This window comes from Acanthochromis polyacanthus, chromosome 12, assembly GCF_021347895.1.
Source record: "Acanthochromis polyacanthus isolate Apoly-LR-REF ecotype Palm Island chromosome 12, KAUST_Apoly_ChrSc, whole genome shotgun sequence".
Classification (NCBI taxonomy): Eukaryota; Metazoa; Chordata; class Actinopteri; family Pomacentridae; genus Acanthochromis; species Acanthochromis polyacanthus.
Genome location: NC_067124.1, coordinates 13,292,041 through 13,312,608, shown reverse-complemented (window position 1 = coordinate 13,312,608; position 20,568 = coordinate 13,292,041). Strand labels below are relative to the sequence as shown.

The 20,568-nt window shown below is 39.3% G+C and overlaps 1 protein-coding gene across 5 annotated transcripts in view; it reads left to right on the top strand.

Annotated features, from left to right (window-relative positions):
• LOC110966537 (trafficking kinesin-binding protein 1-like) overlaps window positions 1-20,568 on the top strand; it is a 165,709-nt gene that overhangs the window by 138,471 nt on the left and 6,670 nt on the right. For 4 of the 5 annotated variants that reach the window (XR_002596750.2, XM_022215930.2, XM_022215928.2 and 1 more), the window contains 12 exons: window positions 8,223-8,299; window positions 11,853-11,969; window positions 12,176-12,276; window positions 12,608-12,716; window positions 13,942-14,020; window positions 15,030-15,160; window positions 15,265-15,339; window positions 15,690-15,827; window positions 15,949-16,025; window positions 16,116-16,355; window positions 16,895-17,214; window positions 19,643-20,113. Coding sequence is in view for 4 of the 5 variants with exons in the window: in XM_022215928.2 (XP_022071620.2) it covers window positions 8,223-8,299; window positions 11,853-11,969; window positions 12,176-12,276; window positions 12,608-12,716; window positions 13,942-14,020; window positions 15,030-15,160; window positions 15,265-15,339; window positions 15,690-15,827; window positions 15,949-16,025; window positions 16,116-16,355; window positions 16,895-17,214; window positions 19,643-20,113 (1,935 nt within the window). In the remaining variant the exon portion in view is untranslated. The remainder of the gene's footprint in view (window positions 1-8,222; window positions 8,300-11,852; window positions 11,970-12,175; window positions 12,277-12,607; window positions 12,717-13,941; window positions 14,021-15,029; window positions 15,161-15,264; window positions 15,340-15,689; window positions 15,828-15,948; window positions 16,026-16,115; window positions 16,356-16,894; window positions 17,215-19,642; window positions 20,114-20,568) is intronic. The other variant, XM_051957420.1, reaches the window with a different exon arrangement.

Below are 20,568 nucleotides of genomic sequence, written 5' to 3'. Positions count from 1 at the left end.
TGAAAGTGTGCAAGGTACGATGAAATCTGAAGACTATCAAGGCATTCTGGAGAGAAATGTGCTGCCTAGTGTCAGAAAGCTTGGTCTCAGTCGCAGGTCATGGGTCTTCCAACAGGACAACGATCCAAAACACACAGCCAAAAACACCCAAGAATGGCTGAGAGAAAAGCGTTGGACTATTCTAAAGTGGCCTTCTATGAGCCCAGATCTGAATCCCATTGAACATATGTGGAAGGAGCTGAAACATGCCATTTGGAGAAGACACCCATCAAACCTGAGACAACTGGAGCTGTTTGCTCATGAGGAGTGGGCCAAAATACCTGTTGACAGCTGCAGAACGCTCATTGACAAATACAGAAATCGTTTAATTGCAGTGATTGCCTCAAAAGGTTGTGCAACAAAATATTAAGTTATGGGTACCATCATTTTTGTCCAGCCCTATTTCATTAGTTTGTTTTTTAAAATAATTATGTTAATCAACAATTCAAAAGTGATGGCTGATTTTGATTATTTAATTTTCAATAAATTTTTATTTATTGTTACTTTTGTGAGTTTCAAGTGATTTCAGTGAGAATTGTGGGTTTTTCCTTCTTTAACTGAGGGGTACCAACAATTTTGTCCACGTGTGTACATAATAAAGTATATAGAGTTTGTTTTTGTTTATTAACATGCACTAAAACTGTCTAGCCACTGTAAAGGCATATTGTGGTAAAATTGTACCATTTTTGCTAAAAAATATATTCATAAATTTTCCAATAAATATCTTAATAGATTCTAACAAGAATTAAGAGCTGAATCATGTTTGTTTTAATAGAACAGCTAACATGCACACGGATGAGCACCGAGGACGGTTAATAATTGAATTGTCTGACTGAGCGATAACAGTTCTTCCTCTGTTTATTCTTAACCCCTGGACCATTTAAATGATGTGATAAAGGATCAAGGAAGACCATTTAAATTTAATGGTTAACTTACATATGTTACAGCACCACCTCTGAATCTTTATGAAACTCTTCTTACACAAGCTGTGAAAGTTTTATAACTCTTTAGATCTGCCAGTAAGAAGGGAAGCTTCTGGATAAAGGTTTTGAAGTTTCAGTTGTCTGGAAACTTTATTTGAAAATGTTGCACAGTCTGGTTAACGTGTTTTGGTGGCAGTTTTCGAAGCTACAGTTTGTGATTTGTTTCCAATATGTAGCATGTTTTAGAATATTTATTTTCTAAGGCTTACATATTAGTTTGTTGGACTTGTTATGTTTCAATGTGGGAAAATGTCTAATTGCGATTTTTGACTGACGTTGGAATTGTATTTGCAATATAATTTTTTTTAAATCTAAGTTTCTATTTGGTGTTTACTGTCTGATAGATTTTAAAAAATATGATGAATTTTTACAAAATGAGACACTTTTAAAGACATGAAGGAGGAAAGCACAAATTTGTAAAACAACTGATGCAACCGATTAAGCCCTGCTTCATGCTCCATATTATATAGCCTAAATTGCAACCTTTGCAATTTCCTAATTGTGTTGTTTTATATTGCTGTTTAACTTAAAATTAAATGTATTGTTCAGCTGTAGTTTCGGCAGTTTGAATAGACTCTGACTATCTAGACCCAGGGGTGTCAAACATGCGGCCCAAAAGCCGTCCGCCACAGGGTCCAATCCAGCCCGCGGGACGACTTTGTGAAGTGTAAAAATTAGAGAGGAATTAGTAAAACTGTAAATTTAAAATGATTTCTAGACCATGACAAGTTCTTTTGATCATAAAATAAAACACTAGATTGCCCGTTCTTCTTTTGTGTCTCATTTTTGTAATGTTTTGTTGTTGTTGTTTTTTTAGTCTGGCTTTTGTCGTTTGTCTCATGTTTTTGTGGTGTTGTGTTTCCTTTTTGTCTCGTTTGTGTTTTTTGTTGTTTTTTGTCATTTTGTGTTTTGCTTTATTTGTTGTTTTGTTTGTCGTTTGGTGTTTTTTTTATCTCACTTATATAGTTTGAGTACTTTTGTCATTTTGTTTCTTTTGTCTGCATTTTTGTCTCGTTTGGGTCATTTTTGGAATTTTTTGTCCTGTTTTTGTTGACTTTTTTGTTGCTTTGTAATGAATTTTTTTGTTTTGTCATTTGTCTCATTTTTTATTTTATTTCTCAATTTTGACGTTTTGTGCCTCATTTTGTAATTGTATGCCTTGTTTTGTTGTTTTGATCTTATTTAGTTGTTATCTCGTGTTTTTGTAGTTTTGTTTCTTTTTGCCTTTTTTGTCTTGTTTATGTGACTTGTGTGATTGTTTTGTTTTTTTGTACATTTTTTATTTGCTTTTTTGTTTCATTTCATGTTGTTTCATTGTTTGTCATTTTGTTTCTCCATGATGCTGTGATTTTACTGGTCCGGCCCACTTCAGACCAAATTGGGCTGGATGTGGCCCCTGAACTAAAATGAGTTTGACACCCCTGATCTCGACTTTGAACGCTCTTTTCTATTTTTGTTTGGGTGCTGCTTCCATTATAGGAAAGTAGTGAATTTGTACTATGCTCATCTTGTCTATGCAGTTTAGAGCAGATAAGAGCACACACTGATGAGGATTTTATTCAGTGAGTTTATAGCTGAAGATTTGAGTGGCCTGCCTCTGTAGCAGCGAGTCTTCAGTGTTTGCATTCTGATAATTAAATAACATGCAGTTGTCTAGATTAAGGCAAATATTTGTTGGCAAATTGTCAGATTTTAAAATATCTATTTCTTTCAGTTTACAATTATATTCTCAAAAAAGACAAAAAATTAAAATGCTTTAGCTGCCCATTGTAAACATCACTTTCCAGCCCAGTTGCAGCTTTCTTATCTAAGGAATCTCATTTGATACCATGTGGGCGTTAAACACATGTAAAAACATTTACCTGTGGAGGTTCCTGTGCGTCTGGCCCCACCCTGGAAACAGGTGTTTGGCCTCTATGGTGACAATAGAGCAGCGCCAGCAATACCAGACAAACTGGACTCTACCAAGTCACCTTCACTTAAGGGGGGGGTTGTAAAATAACTATTTTCCACTGGACGTTGCCACTCTGAACCACTGCAATCATAAATATTACAGCTGTAGCATGTATTTTAGCTGAGGTTTGTCAGCCTTAAGCTGATGATCATGATGTCTGCAAACTGGGAGTGTGGGCCAGTCTACCCCTTATCTGTGGTGAAGTAGAGTGGTCCATTCACTGACCAGTCACAGAGGAGAAGAGGTGGAGTCAGGATTGTCTCACTGAGCTGCCACTGGGGACAAATATTACACACACCTTTAGAAATTCAAACAGCTGATACTACCTGACAGGTAGAACCACACAGAGACTTTGCCCGCCGTTTACAATGGAGTGTTTAGAGAGACATATGCCCTCTTGACTTTGGAACCAGCACGGTGTTGGATGTGTCGTATCTGTGCACATTTAGGTGTTCATTCATAGATTAAACTGGTAGGAGCCATGGAGCTGCACCTGCTGGCTTTGTGCTTCACTGGTTGGTTGTAGTTCCGGAGCTGAGGATGGCACTGTTCGTTTGTGGCACCGAGGACGAGCTGGAATTCACCAACCAGCCCGATGAGGACAAGGAATACGTTTGTTTACCCAGTCCTGAAAGCACAGAGCAGCAGGAGGAGGAAGAAGAAGAAGAAGAGGAGGAATATGTCTGTTTTCCCAGTCATGACAAGTTCAAACAGGAGGAGGAAGAAGAAGAAATGGATGAAATGCAACAGGTTTTATGTGAAGGTAGTTGTGGTCATCTCTCTAATCTAAATGAGTAGCTCTTATAAGTTCTCACTGCTTTGTCTCACTCAGTGTTATTTGGTGTTGTGTGAGTCTTAATTCCTTATTAGAAGTGATGAACCAGTGGGTCCCTGTGTAACCTTTTGAAAGGTATCACATCTCCTGTAGCTTCTTCCTGCTGCTTCTCTCCCTCATGTTACTGATTAGGTTCATGTATTTGGTCTCATCACAGCATGCTTCATCTACCTGCTGGGCTGACATGTTCAAATATGGGTTTGGCTCTTTGTGTCACGTCACTGCTGTGCATTAAGTCCCAGCACGCTACCGTTTTAACTGGGCTTTAAAATGCACTAATAATCTTCCTTGACATGCAGTTGGCTAGTTTGTTTGGTCATTTTGAGTTTACTTTCAGTTAAATTTTTAAAATGACACACAAGAGGCAGAGAGATGATGACAGAAGGGTTTTATAAAGGTTTGCATTTATACTAATATTAAACAAGGATGGAAGTCTGGGTAATCAGATTCAGCTGAAGTGAAGCTGCTAAAGTGAAGTCGTCGTTTCTTTTTTACAAAATATGCATGAAAATATGCAAATAGTAGAGTTTTTAATTTACAAAAACATCTATTATTGGTCTTTTTGTGTGAATATTTGTTGATGTATGAATTAGGACTTCACAATATTTTTTTTTTTTTTAAAAAAGTGGCATTTTTGTTTTCTGTGATTCTAAAAACGAAAAATACAGGAATTTTTTAACCAGATGTCTTAAATAACTCTTTTTTTTTTGGAAAGAAGTCATCATTGTAGAGTGTTTGGGGTGATTTTGTAGAGGAGTGCGGCTGCATTGAAAATAGAAAATGTAATAAAGCTAGGAAAATAAAGCCAGATTTAAGGTTTGTTTTGGATGACATTCAGGTCTTCCTTTGCACTTAGAGCTCTGCATTGCCGGTTTAAATAGTCTCGAGTTGTGACAACAATTATAACAAACACACGATGTTGATGTTCAAACTGTATATTATGCAACTGTGTTATAAAGTAGGGAAAGGTGTAAAGAACAATGCATAATACTCAGATATTATGGTTTCATGAATATGTTTTACAGTGGCAATAAACGTAGATATAAACCCAGGTTCAATGAGGAAATGGTGCTCAGTGATACACACTTGCATTACATTTTAACTTTTATCATCGCTGTGTTCGGGGTATTGATTAGAATAACAGGCGTCCATTCTGCGTGTTGTTTCTGTGTTTGTTTCCAGGAACCTGTGTGTTGCCCAGTAGCAGACAGACGTATGAGGCTGTCTGTAACTCCAGACTCCTGCTGAACAACACCGAGACTGAAAATCAGCAGGGTCTGCTAATAGTTTTATCTGGAGGTTTAACTATCGCTCAACTCAAAACTCTGAGTTACCTGTTAGAAAAATGTTCTGAGATGCTTATCTGCAGCTCTACTTATCTATGAGGGCGAACATAGTTTTTCGCTGACGTGTTCCTTCTTACGTGCTGAATACAATAAGATGTGACATTTCCTCTCCTTTGTCATCTTTCTGGCACAAAACAGAAGGAGTGCATCTGTCTTAAGTTACTCACTCTTTGTCTAAAATATCAAGAAAACATCCTGATCGCCTTCCATTATCATGTTACACCTTCTCTGACGTAATCCAGGTTACTGGTGCTTTCTCTTTAATGTGTTGTCCTCTTTGCCTGCAGCGTCTGTTTAGTACCAAAGTGGATTAACAGAGGAACTAAGTAAGCAATGACTATGTGCTGTTACTTTGTAAGTTAAACTATCATCAATTGTTTAAGCTCAGTCATTTACCCTGGGTGGAGTGTCACCATGGATATAAACCAATGTGGTATTTCATTGAAAGCACACAAACAATTAAAAAAACCTCAGGGTAAACAGGCTGCACCTTGTCTTATCGACTGCACGGTCTCATAATGGAGCAGATAGCAGACGAATAAGTGAAAAATGTTCCTTGTCTGTGTGTGTCCATGGTAACAGTCTGTGTCTGAAAACTCACCCAGAAGAAAAGGTTGTGGTTTTTTTGGTTATTATTTTTTCTTAGTTTGTGTCTGTATAAGTCAGATTTTTATGTATCAAAATGTCTCAAGTGGAAAGTAACAAAAAAGCCTTGTATGATCAAACTCTGAAATACCTCAACTATGGGATGGATTGCAGTGAAGGTGGCATCCATAGTCTCTGGAAAATAACACCACATGACTTTGGTGATCCCATGAATGTTTCATCAGAAAATTCCAGTGAGGAGCTTTGAGGGAAATTTCTGTGTGAATTGTACTGACGTCTTTGCACTGGTATTCCAGTTTCCTTAAATACATTCTTAAAAATAGTGCAGTATATCTACTTTTTCTGTAGCACTGTCATCATTACAAATGTTTAATTTGTCCTATGCTTTGGTTTATGAACCACAGTGTCGCAAAATTAAGAATTTTTGGTGTTTTTTTTAGTAAATGTGAGCAATCGCAGGAGCATCAGTAGAAATCAATTTGACTTCTCTTGTAGGTTGTTGAAGATGTTTCACCTTTATCCAAGAGACTTCTTCAGTTCTGACTAATGCGGGAGTTACAGAATTCAGTCACTCCTGCTCACATGACTGATGGCCCATTAATGACCCAGGACTCACAGCCTCTAGGTGTGAATTGTTGTGAAACCTGGCGGTCCACCAACAACGACAGCAATCATGGTGATGGGTCATGCCAGTTAATGGGCCATTAGCCATGTGAGCTCAATTCTGTAACTCCCCATTAGTCAGCTAGAACTGAAGAAGCTTCTTGGATGAAGGTGAAACATCTTCAAGAACCTAAAAGAGAAATTCAGTTCATTTCTACTGACACTTCTATGATTGCCATGAGCTGGATAACTAAGAAACTACACAGACAAATGTGAGCAAGCTATCATGGGACGCTCAGATGCATGTCTGATGCACGAAACAGGTGGAGAACTTGGCAAACGTTAAACTTTCTGTGACCACGTATTGTTGTGCCTAAACACAGCCACTATCATGATTCTTAAGTGTAGTCTCTATACAGGCAACCTCATTATTTGCTGTCTTGACTTGTTTGACTGTGATGGGTTTGTAGATGTGAAATGGTTTAAATCCCAGATAATCCCAGAAACCTTTGGGTAAAAATAAACCATGAAGACATTGAGATGCCCTTATTTAATCAAACAAAATGCCTCTGTGAAGGCGCTCAGTGTCATGCCTGCTCATTCAACCTTGACTGGATAGAAAAGCTGATTTAATAATGGATGATAATGATGGGAAATATCCTTAACTAACATGCAGCCAGCTGGAGGCCTGGAGTCTGTTTCCAGAAGCCGTACACCGACTGTAACACGTGAGGATATGAAAATATAGTGTGCATTGGCCAAGCCTCTTTTGCATTCAGTGAGGTCTCTGAAGTAGCAGTGTTGTATGTGTTCACTGTGTGCTGGTTTTTTAAACTAAAACTTCTGTGGAAGCTGAAATAATTACACTGTTGATTTGCAAAGGCATGTGTCATGTCGTCCTCCAGACAGCGTGAGATCACACTTTCTCTCTCCAGCTGACGGTGGTAAAAGTGACGCATGATGCTGTTCAGAAATAGACCAAACCTGATACATCCTCACAGAGTACTTTTATCTATCTGAGAGTCATTGTGGCTTTAGAAAAAAAATTGCAAAATAATGGAAAAAAAGCACTAAAATCAATTTTGGAAGCCAGTTACTGCTCTTTTAGTTCAGGTGGTTGATCATGGCTGTTACAGGTCTTCTGTCTTAAGTCATTTAAATTCAAAGTCGGTGAGATCATGCAGTTGTGGCAGCAGATCTGGGTGCAGCTCTACACTCAGTATGTCTGCGTTCAGTACCTTATCAGCAGTGGGCTGTATGGGGTCAGTGTGTGGGTGTGGGTGTGTATACAGCATGGGTGTGTGCGCTTCTTAGGAAGATAATATGATTCATAAACAGGGAAAGGAGATAGCAGAGGACCAAGGGAAGCTTTGTTTATTTGTCAATCACACTAGTTGTAATGTGAAATCCAACACGTAGCTCTGTTTGCTCTGCTGAGTTATATAAGCTGAATTTTCATGAGCTGACTAAAACTGGTGCTCTCCTCCCCTTTTATATCGATGAGGGCAGAGTAAATATCAGAAACACCTTTAATGATTATCCCATAGAATTCAACAGGGAATTAACATCTTAAAAATGGCTTGGTTTCAGCATTGTACCTAATAAACTGGTAAAGTGTAATGTACATGGAAAGAGCTCTTTCCATGTAGAGCAAATAATATGCTTAGACTTTTATTATTTAAGAAAATGGTTAGCACATTTTACAGAATAGACGCTCGGATAGATGCTTTTAGAGGGTTTCACTGTATATTATCCTGTGAAAAATGCAAAAATGGTAACAATTTTACTACAGTCATTATTCTTCTTTTGGGAATTTCACATTAAACTTCTTTTTTTGTCTCTCTGTGTATCTTCAGTGTTGTGTGCTGACAGAGTGGGCCAGATGACGAAGACCTACAGCGACATCGACGCCGTCACTCGACTGCTGGAAGAGGTAAGATCATGCAAATAAAAATGAGATCTGAACGCTCTGATCCACAAGTAGTTTCTTAATGTTTTTGGTCTGACACATTTTTTCTCACTGTGGTTCATTTTTCACTAAACACAGGCTATAAAATTGATATCATCCTCCACCTCTACTGAAACGGTACAATCACAGCAAGTAGGGAGAGCTCCGAAATTTCTTTTGTGTACTAGAACAAAGTTAAAATGTCAAAAATCATAAAAAAAGAGCAAAAGTTAAAGTTGACTTGTAAACATGGGTGTGCTGGAAAAATTGCGACATTTTTCACTCTACAATGTACATCAACTCTAGAAAGTACATTTCCATATTGCATAATCACACATCTGTGTAAACACAGCCTACAGTTCAGCTGAGTAGTCTGTAAATTTTTGTTATGTAACTGTTGCAAATAACTTCTCTTTATAGGATCTGGTGCAAACAGTTTATCTAGGCAAATTTGTAAATGTGACATGTAGAGTGAGGTAACTTACATAAAAACATCCTGATTTTAAGCCTAGATGTGGCTGATTTTACTGATCAAACTGCAGATCACACATGATTAGTTCCAGGCCTAATAATAAAAATAAAAGTTAAATAAAAAAATAAATTAAAAGGGCCTGTAAAAGTTGAAAATCTGGCAATTTTCCTGTTCTGATAGTTTCTGGCTTTAACAAATGGCGTATTTCTCGTGATTTATTTAAAAGATAACATGCCTTTAAACCTGCTTGCAAGTTTGGGTGATTTAAAGGCTTAAAGTAGAATGAAGCCAGAGGAATCGGGCATATTCAGACACACTAAAGCACTTTGGCCAAATCTGATTACGTGATAGTCTAAACAAAGATGACTTTATGACGACTTTATGACACCGGAGGTTTGATAGAACGGCAGCATAAAACTTGTCTCCTTCAGCTGATATTCAAATCTAACGGATCCAACAGAATGCAAAGCAGCTCATCACGACCTGCTGGAACCAGAATGGCGGCGTCGTTAACTGAACCATGAAATCCAACAGTCAGACAGTCATGTAGCTGCTGTCTAAACACAGCACAACAAGATGTCACAGCATCAACAAACAGATGACCCCCATCAGTGTGGACAGCTTAGTCCTTTTAGATGGAAAAGTATTCATATGTGCCATTAGGTTCTGTATTATCAGTTGCTTATATTTTTCTATTTTTAATCTCTTTGGAGCCATTAAAGCTGCTATAATCACCGATCAGCCACAACATTAAAACCATGGGCAGGTGAAGTGAATGGAACTGATCATCTTGTTTTAATGTTCTGCTGGGAAACCTGAGGTCTTGGAATTCTTTTGGATGTTACTTTACTGCCCACCTTAACATTGGTCCAGAACACGCAACAATCAGAGTCAGAGGTGTTTTCGGTGTTCATTGTTGTTCAGAACTCAGAGCTACTGAAAAACAGGAGTGCCTGGTTTGCAGAGCTTCATAATAAGCTTTTAATTACAGTACATTAGGTTCTCATATGCTTGCACAAGAGATTCACACTGTGGTGGACAATAAGAGGTGGAACTGTTAAGGTTTCTTTTTTTTATCTCACAACTGCATTTATTTAGTGTTATGTAGAAAAATCATCCTATGCGGTTTTCATTTTGCCATTTTTCTTATTTGAATCCTCCCTGAAATGTTCAGCTTGTTTTCGTTGTCCTTCTAAATGTCCTTCATGCCTTCAAGCCACAAGGACAAATTTACACTGGTGTCATTTTAAAGGAATAGTGTAGCATTTTGAATAGCTATTCCCTTTAGATTTTTTTGCTGCTAAATAAATGAAAATGTTTTACCACTCACATGCCTGTCTATTAGAAATATGCACTGCCGTTCAAAAGTTTGCAGTCACCCCGACAATTTCATTTTTTCCCTGAAAACTCACACATGCTAACATAATAGCACAAAGGTTTTCTAATCATCAGTTAGCTTTTCAACACCATTAGCTAACACAATGTAGCATTAGAACACAGGAGTGATGGTTGCTGGAAATTGTTGGGTTTAAAACCTGTAAAACACAGAGACGGCACAAGGAAGGAGAGGCAGTACTCGAGCTCTTGTATTTTACTTGCGGCAAGGGGAGAGAGACAGGCTGTACTCACCGTAGCCTCAGCCACCCAACTCCAAAGAGCCTGTGTCTCCCCTGCGTCTTTTTATTTGCTTCAGACAGGAATGTAACATAGAGGGTGGTACCATGGGTGGTACCATGACTCAGCATGAGATGACAATGGGAAAAACCTTCTTCACAAGCAATAAGATATTAACAGAAAGACCTTCAGAGGCAGACATGTGGTATTTGAGTCTGCTTGCCTTGTTATCTAGAAGGCCTAGTTCTGGTCGCCTCTCGGTATGTGCTGTGTCTACATGTCTCTGCCATAGAGTACAAAGTACACGTAGAATCATGGTTTAAAATACATACAGAGTCATGGTTCAAAAGGCACATACGTTTCACAGTCACTCAATGATATATTAATGATAATCTAAAAGCAAGTATTCTATTCTAAGTATCCTAAGTATATTTCTTCTAACATGAGTACTATAAGCATTCTTAACATAATTCTTCTAACAGAATTGTTCCTCTGTACCCCTATTGAGATATTCCATTAAAAACATTAACAATATGTAGACTGTATTTCTGACTAATTTAATGTTATCTTCATTTTAAAAAGTGCTTGGGTCAATATATAATTGAGGGACTTTTGTAGACCATGGGATATATCTTGCATACAGTTTTTGTGGTCATCATGTCTTTACAAATTCCATAATTATTTATTATGGAAACAATCACTTATTAACAAAAAATGAATGGATATCATTGAATCAACCATCCGAATTCAGTAACAACCACCTTCTAATTAGCTAAGCAATAATTAAATGAGCTTATTCAAAAATTGTTTAGATTGTGTTCTTTTTAAGTTGAGATAATATTTTTCTTTTTGTTCATATTTTAGATTTTATATAGAAAAATAACAATTTTTATCTGTGTCTGAGAAATCACTTTCCACTAAGTTACCCCTTACAAAAACACTTCTCCAGGAAGCGTGTTAATTCCAGATCACATGAGCTGCTCCACATGATGTCATTTCCTCCTGAAGGAAAGAGACTCCAAGACTTTGAGTTCTTTAATATAAAGTAGTGTGTGAGTCAAGTGTGGATTTATGGCATGTCAATAGGTTTACTACAATATCTTTATAAACAACTTTCAATTTTAATCAGTTATATAGATAATATTTAGAAAAATCTTTCTACAAAAATGCCATGTGGTGTTTGGTTTTAGGTGGCCATGTTGATTTTGGCCACCTGAAAACAGCAAAAATGTCAACGATGATACCTGTCAACTATGCTACAAAAAGTCCCGCAGTGATGTATTGGCCTGCTTTTCTTTCAAAATTAAGGACATTTCTAAGTGACCCCAGACTTTTGAACAGCAGTGTACGTGGACCAGCAGTTAGCCGGCTTAGCTTAGCATGAAGACTTAGAGTAAACTGCAAAACAATTTCTATTATTTGGCTTAAAAAAGAAAAACTTTCTTTTTGCAGAAAGAGCGAGACTTGGAGTTGGCTGCTCGCATCGGACAGTCGCTGCTGAAGAAGAACAAAGCTCTCAGTGAGAGGAATGAAGTTCTGGAGGAGCAGGTGGAGCACATACGAGAGGAGGTACACAGCACGAGCATTTCTGTGTTTTCAAATGAGATGTTGTTTGGGAAATGTCTACAGATTTAAATATATGTATTACATTTACTTAGTCGTGGGTGGACTTGTCGAACAACAGAGGTGTAAAATCATCATTTTGTTAACTCTGTAGGTTAGGAGTTGTAGCCATCTGTCCTCTGTCTGAACATCTTGTGTTTTTCCATCTGCAGGTTTCTCAGCTGCGCCATGACCTGTCCATGAAAGACGAGCTGTTACAGTTTTACACCAGCGTTGCAGAAGAAAGTGACGGAGAGTCGACCACTTCCACACCGTGAGTCTCCTTCATTCACCTTCCATCACTTCTCTCTGTTCAGCTTTAAATTAGTGGAAATGCTGCAGTTTCATTGTGGTGAAAAATGAGCTAAACTAACACTCATTCAGCTGAACTCTCCTGTGTGTGTGTGTGTGTGTGTGTGTGTGTGTGTGTGTGTGTGTGTGTGTGTGTGTGTGTGTGTGTGTGTTGTGTGTGTGTGTGTGTGTGTGTGTGTGTGTGTGTGTGTGTGTGTGTGTGTGTGTGTGTGTGTGTGTGTGTGTGTGTGTGTGTGTGTGTGTGTGTGTGTGTGTGTGTGTGTGTGTGTGTGTGTGTGTGTGTGTGTGTACAGTGTGCGACCCAGTGAACCAAATGTGTCAACTCCAACCTGCTTCCCACTGGACTCCTTACAGAAGAAACTGAAAGATCTGGAGGAAGAAAACAAATCATTGCGATCTGAAGTATGTGTGCACATGAGCTCCTACAGACATATTAGAAATGACAGAGTATAAAATAGCGCATGTCAGTATTTTGAAAAATATAGTATATATTATTGTCTTGACAAAACTGCATATGAGGAAAGTCCAGGTTTAAACCAAGGGTAATTATTAAAAAAAATCAAGAGCATTCTTTGATTTTTTTTTTTTTTTTTTTCACAGATACAAAATACTAAAAAAATACACTCATTAAGTCTCATCCAAGTACTGTTAAGGTTTTCGCAAGAAATCATGATCTTCTCTTTATTAACAGAGCAAAGTAAAAACAGTTTTTATCCCAGAACCATAACTACAATAAACACAGCTGACTTTCTCTGCAGTTTGTTTTTTGTGTATTTGTAAGGGAATAGTACAAACTGAATGTGGTAAATAACTGTGCATGTGTGGTTCACTCTTTAGAGACTTCTATTATGTAATGATCAGTGTACGTTTGTCCTTCCGTCTGTTTATCTGCAACATTACTCAAATATGGACAAACAGATCTGGATGAAATTTTCAGCGAAGATCAGAAATGACACAAGGACCAAGTGATTAGATTTTGGCGGTGATATGGCTTATAGTCTGGATCCATGGATTTGTTAAAGATTCCTGTATCACAGTGAGATAGTGGTACGGCGTCACTGTAACTATGACAACAAGTGAATACTACATCAGCTGTCTGCTGAAGATCACATGATTGTGATCCTACTACAAATTGGCCACTGCAGACTTACCGGGACTTATCTGTCAGAAATCAAACAAGGAACAATTGATTAAATTGTGCGAATGTTTGAGTCCCATCAGTTCCCGCTGTCTGCTACATATTTAGGCCACGTAATTCAGTATCTATGCATAACGTACACATGCATAACACACCTGTGCTCAGCGCAAGGTCACTTTGTCTGTGGGTACATCAATAGTAAATGACCACATTCTGTTGTGCTGTGATTTCTGCCACAAATTTTGGCAAGATTTCAGCCATTGGAATCATTATTGTCATTATTATTATCATCATACAGCTTCTACATGGTATTTTAAAGCTCTTTTTACTGCACTTTTGCACAGATGAAGACTGCACTTTCAGTTTTGCTGTATACATAAAATGGCAATAAGATATACTATTATATTGCCCTCAATGAGAAGTTCTTTATTAGAATATTGTTAACATTTGTGCAGTATTGATCAGTAATGTTTGATTACTTTTTTCCAGGCCAGTCATTTGGAGACAGAAACTATCTCCTATGAGGAGAAAGAACAGCAACTTGTCAACGACTGTGTCAAAGAGCTACGTGAGTATTTGTCTTTTTCTTCATCATGTCTAGAACCGCTACTAAAGCTTATTTTCTCCAGTAATTATTTTGCAGATTAGTTTTCTTCCAAAAATCAAGCTGAGCATTTCATTTATGTTAATTTTAATCTTGAGTTTTAGGCTCGGTGAGCGTATTTAGCAGCTGCAAAGACAAAAAGTTTATCTCACTAATAAACAAACAACACTCAGGGTGGTTTTGCCTTTTCTGGCAGTGCATCTTTCATCCTCCAGAATAGTTTATGTATGTTTTCTCTTCAGAAGCTTGTGCATTGTGCAGCTTTGCACATTTCGAAGCTTTGGATTTTTGGAAACTTTTGCACTGAACTGAAGTCGGACTCACCTGCAGCAAAATTGTAGCTGACCAATGATTGGAGCTAAAACTGTCTGATGTTATGATGCAGCAACTATGTAGTGATGTGGAAGAAAAACACTGACTGCAAGGAAAACTAGATGAGCCTTCAGTAGAGGGCAAAACCACGCCCTCTGCTGGCGAAAACTCTGTCCTCCCTATACAACTGATGCAATATGTATCAATTTTGATCATCTTACATATCTCCCTCCCTACTTGATCTGCTGACCTGTAACTCCACAACTGAGCAGGGGACCTTAGACTGATCTTCATTGCCAAGTTTGATTATCCTGACTTCAGCAGTTGCAGAGATATTGGACCGGACATAGCCACATACATACATACATACATACATGCATACATGCATACATGCATACATACATACATACATACATACATACTTACCCAGCCAGATACCGAATGCAATAGCCCCGCCGACGTACCCGTCGGGCGTGGTTAAAAATACATGCATCAGCCTAAAATCTTGGTTTTGATTCAGTGCCAGCGTCAAATATGTGACTAAGTGTGGCAGCTTTAACAATGTCAGCCACTTCCTCGCTATCTATAAGCCTTGTAGCTGTATTCAGGCTGCCTTTTCTGCACCTCCTGTCTTCTCCTGAACACCTTTTATCGTTCCCAGGTGATGCCAATGTGCAGATTTCCTCTCTGGCAGAAGAACTGGCCAGGAAGACAGAAGACGCCTCCAGACAGCAGGAGGAGATCACACACCTGCTCTCTCAGATAGTGGACCTGCAGAAGAAGGCCAAGCTGGTATGAAACATCTGATACCTCTTGCAGATCTTGTTAAATGCTGAAGGCTTTGGATGCAGTATTTTTCACACCTGCTGACCTGTTTTTGTTGGGGCTGTTTACAGTATGCTGTGGAGAACGAGGAGCTGACTCAGCATTTAGGCGCAGCCAAAGATGCCCAGCGACAACTCACTGCTGAGGTAAGGAGATCCACAACCCACTGACCTTGGCCTCATCGCTGTATATTTCCTGCAGCGGTAAGATTGCACCGACAAATATTAACGGTCCAGGACAGACTGTGCGAGAGTCTAAGAACAACTTCAGTTTTTAGCATTGTGAGTTCCCTGCCTTGTTTTATGGGATTTGTTTTAAGTCCAGAGGCTTGTAGTCTTTCATAAAATATTAATGTAACTTCACAGTCTTTGCATGTTGCAGCCCTGCGTTTGACATCTGTGTGACCATTCTTAGTTTGATCTTACTATCTGAGACGTTTCACAGTCAAAAACTATATGTGCTTAAGTTAACTTCTCTTTCTTTTCTCCCCCTTCAGTTACGAGAGTTGCAGGACAAGTATGCCGAGTGTATGGAGATGCTCCATGAAGCTCAGGAGGAGCTGAAGAACCTGAGAAATAAAACTCTGCCGCTCAGCACACCAAGGCGTTTCCATTCTCTGGGTCTGTTCCCGATGGTGAGTGAAGTTTTTATCACAATCCCTCAACTTCATGCAGCTTCGTTGTGCACAGAATCCTTCTATCACTGCATCTTTAAGGCCTTCGTATAACAACTGTTTTGATATTTTTCTTCTACAGGACTCTCTGGCAGCAGAAATAGAGGGAACCATGAGGAAGGAGCTTCAGATGGATGATCCAGATGTAGAAGAGCAGAGGTACATCCTGAGATAGTGTTGTTATCGTTAGTTGTAACAAAATCCAGTATTTCCACATTTATTTACCTCTTCTTGGTCGTCTTTTTCCAGACTGCACCCAAAGCGAGTGTTCCAGACGGTGAAAAACCTCAACCTGATGCGTCAGCAGCGTCCCTCTCTGGCTCCCTCACCTCTCAACATCCCCGGCTCCAATCAGACTTCCTGCTTCACCTCAGGGCGCTCCAGCAGGGTGGGCACGCCCCGCTCAAACTCCATATATGGCAGCGAGACAGGAAGTGGCATCATCCTGGACAACAGGACCAGCAGCATCCTGGAGACTCCTGATGATGGGTATGAACAGACTTTTAAATGATCCCATGTTTGGCCCTGAATCAATGGAACTATTTCTAAGCATTAACACATATTTGCTGGGTTCAGCTTTTTAAATGTGACAATTTTCTGTGTTCCTTTGTCTGAGAGAAAATCGGTTTTGCACTGTGATGTGTTTGATTTGCTTATTTTCCCTGACCCAAGAATGTGTAAATCCTATTTTTTCACTTTTTTTTTTTTTTTTTACCATCAAACACTAAAGATTAGAGAAACCAATCTGCAGATGGTCAATAACACCCTAATATGATTGCAGTTTGGCCCTTTTATGCCATTTATTTCCTTTTCCTTCCTTTTTTCTGGGATACTGCTCATGATGTCAGCCAGTTTGACTTGTGTCGATGCTAATATGTGTGTTTCCAATGTTTGTTAGCTTCTGCCACTCTTAAAAATCTCACATAGCAGGGACCAAATATACCTTACAAAATGACAAGAGAGAGATATTTCTTTTTAAAGTCTTGACTGAAAACTAACGATGTCAAGTGCATTTCTTCTCTGTCCAGGTCGGAGGATTCCAACAAGCGTCCCCCTGGCACCCCTGGGACTCCAGGCAGCAGAGACTTGGAGGCAGCCCTGCGGCGTTTGTCCCTCCGCCGAGACAACTATCTCTCAGAAAAACGTTTCTTCGAGGAAGAGAGGGAGAGGAAGTTGGCTTACCTGGCCAAAGAGGAGGAGAAAGGAGGCGGAGAGGGCAGCGGAGGCCCTGGGACCCCGACGGAGAGCTTGTTGTCTCTGTGCTCCCATCCCTCCATCTGGTCGGGATACTCATTCACAGCGAGGTCCTACCTGCCGGAGAAGCTGCAGATTGTAAAGCCGCTAGAAGGTGATTATTCCTCTCAGAGCCACAAATCCATTAATTCAAAACATGATGGGAAAGAGAATCGAAATTCAAATGTTCAAAAAGTCCTGCACAGTGAGAATGTAAAGAAAAAACACAGCCATAAACAGAACCTGGCACAGATTTCAAACTGTAACCTTCAAAATACTCCTGAAAATTACACCCACATTTGTCAGAACCAGAATCAGTATCTGATTTTTCACAGCCACAGTCAGTCCAGAATCTTACTCAGCGCCTCGTTGGATCCTAACAAGCTGCGGAGAAGCTCGTCATCGTTGGAGCTGAGCAGCTTGTTGAGCTCTCAGACTCCCCTCAGAGCTCCGCTGGCTTTAACCCAAAGCCTGCTGGAGGTGTTAGAACAACAGGAGGGTAGTTTACATCTGCAGCACTCCTTTTATTTCAGACACACACAGCCGCGCTGCTGGTTTGAAATATAGGACATTAGACAGTGCTACTGGTTTGAAGTCAAAAAGGAATGTTATGAGCTTTTCAAAGCAGATTGAAATTTTTAAAATTATATTTACAAAAATCAAATATTATGTTAAGGTATGAGAGTGTATACAAAATCATTAAAGAATATAGAGCTATATTACATAAAATGCCTTATGTATAACAAATATAATATGCATATTTGTTATACATATTACAAGTGCAGCACTTTCTGTGTTTTTCTCTGCTGTGTTGGTTGTGGAGTTAAATTATTATACAGTAGCTCTACAGTAGTAATACAAATATTTATGATTGTCGTCCTGTATTCTAACAGTATGAAGCAACAACAGCCTTAAACTTGATGCTGTTAACATATGCTAAAGTGTAATTTTTTAGGGCATTCTCTCTATTTAAAACCAAACATTTAATCTTTGTTTCTTGTTTCGTGGCTCCCTCTAGTGTTCAAACTGAGATGCGACCACTTGCGGAGGAGAAATTTAATGGCTACACTCCATACTGTCTGTAAAGAGCAGAACATGAAGGAGACAAAAAAAAATTACTCTATGAAATGTGAAAATATGTTTTTATTTGTTTTTTTTAATCTGAAAAACAAATGTTAAATTTCAAGTCTGATGATGGTTGGTTAAGATATGAGAAATATTTTTTGTTATTTCTTATCAGTCAGCTCACATTATTTGCATGCTATCTGTCATCAGGATTATGCTATTCATACATTTCTGGCTGCTGAGTGTCTGTATACCTTACGTATTTCCTTCCAGAATATTCTGGATGTTGACTTTTTTGACATTTCTGACCCTTAAATAAAGACACTAGTGCTGCATTGGTGTCCTCCTACTGTATGTACTGTCCATCTCTTTTCTGTTGTTATGTCTGTTGTTGGCCTTTCTTTTCTCCATTTCACTTTTGTCTTTGCACTTTACTTCCCTTTCTGTTTTCTTTGTTGATGATTTGTCTTGAATAAAATCAAACTAATTTTCTCATCTTCCTTTTCTCTCATTCCTTTTTTGTTCGTATTTCTACTGACATCCCTCAGCGTGTATCAGGATGAAACAACCATTCATTGGACTTGAAATGAGACTAATTCACTGCTCAAGGACACTTCAGTCGATAGGAAGACATTGTGTACTTTGCTGTGACATTCACGGTCTCCACTGTGGGTGTGTTTGTGTGTATGAGGCTTTATATACTGCATGAAGGAGTACTATAACAATGACTATGTAATAATCTAAGAATCTGCCCCCGCCTGTTTGTGTGAGTCCATGTATGTGTGGCACTGATTGTTTCACTGCGACTGTGTGCATATGTTGTAAATGTTTGTACATATATCATGACTTTATATAGCACATTTAAACAAGGAAGTGACATTTCCTGAAGAAGAAATGTGTTTTTATCCTTTTTCTTTCACTGCAGCATGTTACTCTAGTAAAGAAGCTTCCAGATGTTTACAGAGAATCATGGGAAGCTGATCTGATTCAGGTTGGGTGATTGTATTAAGCTGAGTGAAGCAGCTCTATCATTCTGGGTCTTGGGGGGGGATCTCTGCTTGCAGTCGTCCCTTTCTGAATATGCATTATTACAAAGCTGAGGTTGAACAACACAATCATTTTAATTTATGATGTGCACTGCACAGGTTAGACTTTGTAAAAACAGTGTACAGCTGTGTTTTTGTTGTTCTCTTAGAAACTTGAAAATCTTCAGCAAATCTTCACCAATACCAAAGTGCCCATAAAGTCACAATTAAAAGGGCATTTTGAGGACGTCCTCCTTTGTTCATTCACCAAGTTTTTCAGTGAAGATGCACCTTACTGCAGATTCTGTGGAACATTTAATATTTGCATATTTCTAGGAGGGAATCTAGAAGTGAAAGAAGTATCTAAATTTGTTCCTGTCTGTACCTGCCATACAAATGGAGCAGGTCAACGGGATATTTTTTATAACACAAGGCTGTTCTGTATCTCAACAGGCTCTGCTACACTCCATGCGTGGCAGCAGCTGGCTCAACCCCACATGGGCGCTCTGCTGGACTCTCGGCCTGGCGTGGTCACTAAGGGCTTCCGTACTTTGGCGCACGAGGAGGGACAGGAAGACAGCTGGCAGCTGGACCAACCAGAGGAGGACGAAGTCCCATGTGACTCTTTTGCAGGCTTCATGGAACAGAGCTCTTCTCCTGTGGATCTGCCCTGCTCTACCTCTACTCCGTCTGTCTGCTGCAACAAAAATGCCGACGCTGATGACAATAGCATGTCAGAGACACTGAATGGAGCAATTTGCGGGGCCAGAGAAGCAGTTGGAGGAAAAGACGGATATGTTGCAAGCATGCCCCTTCCACTCTCTGCCCCTTCGTCGCCCATCCCCTCTTCTTCAGAGATCAACGGACACGTGGACCTCAAGGATCTCCAAGCCTTACAGCCCAGCACTGTGGACCGCATGCCTGGTGAGGGAGCCTCTTAGCTGAGGCCACAGCACTGCATCCAACCACAAAAGCTTCATATTTAACCCTGGAAGCATGGGAACAGGGGAGGAGGGTGAAGAGGCGGGGTGGGAGGTTGAGGGATTGGGGAACGCACTCATTGGACATCTCACAATCCCAGTGTGACATCCCGTCCTGCATGATCACGCTCATGTGTACACACCTGCACACCCACCCACCCCAGGAGCAACGAACCCCATCATGACAGAGTACTTCTTTTTTTGTTGTTTTTAATTTACTTCATTTTACACCTTCACAATCTTCCTTCTCAGATTCTTTCACTGCCATACTTCGCTCTATTTCAGCCAATCACACTCATTTTTCAATCTTGTGCAGTGCTTGTCCTCTTCAATCTTCATTTTAAAATATGCCATCAGTGATGACTTTACAGTAGAGTTGAAAGAACTTAAAATATTTTA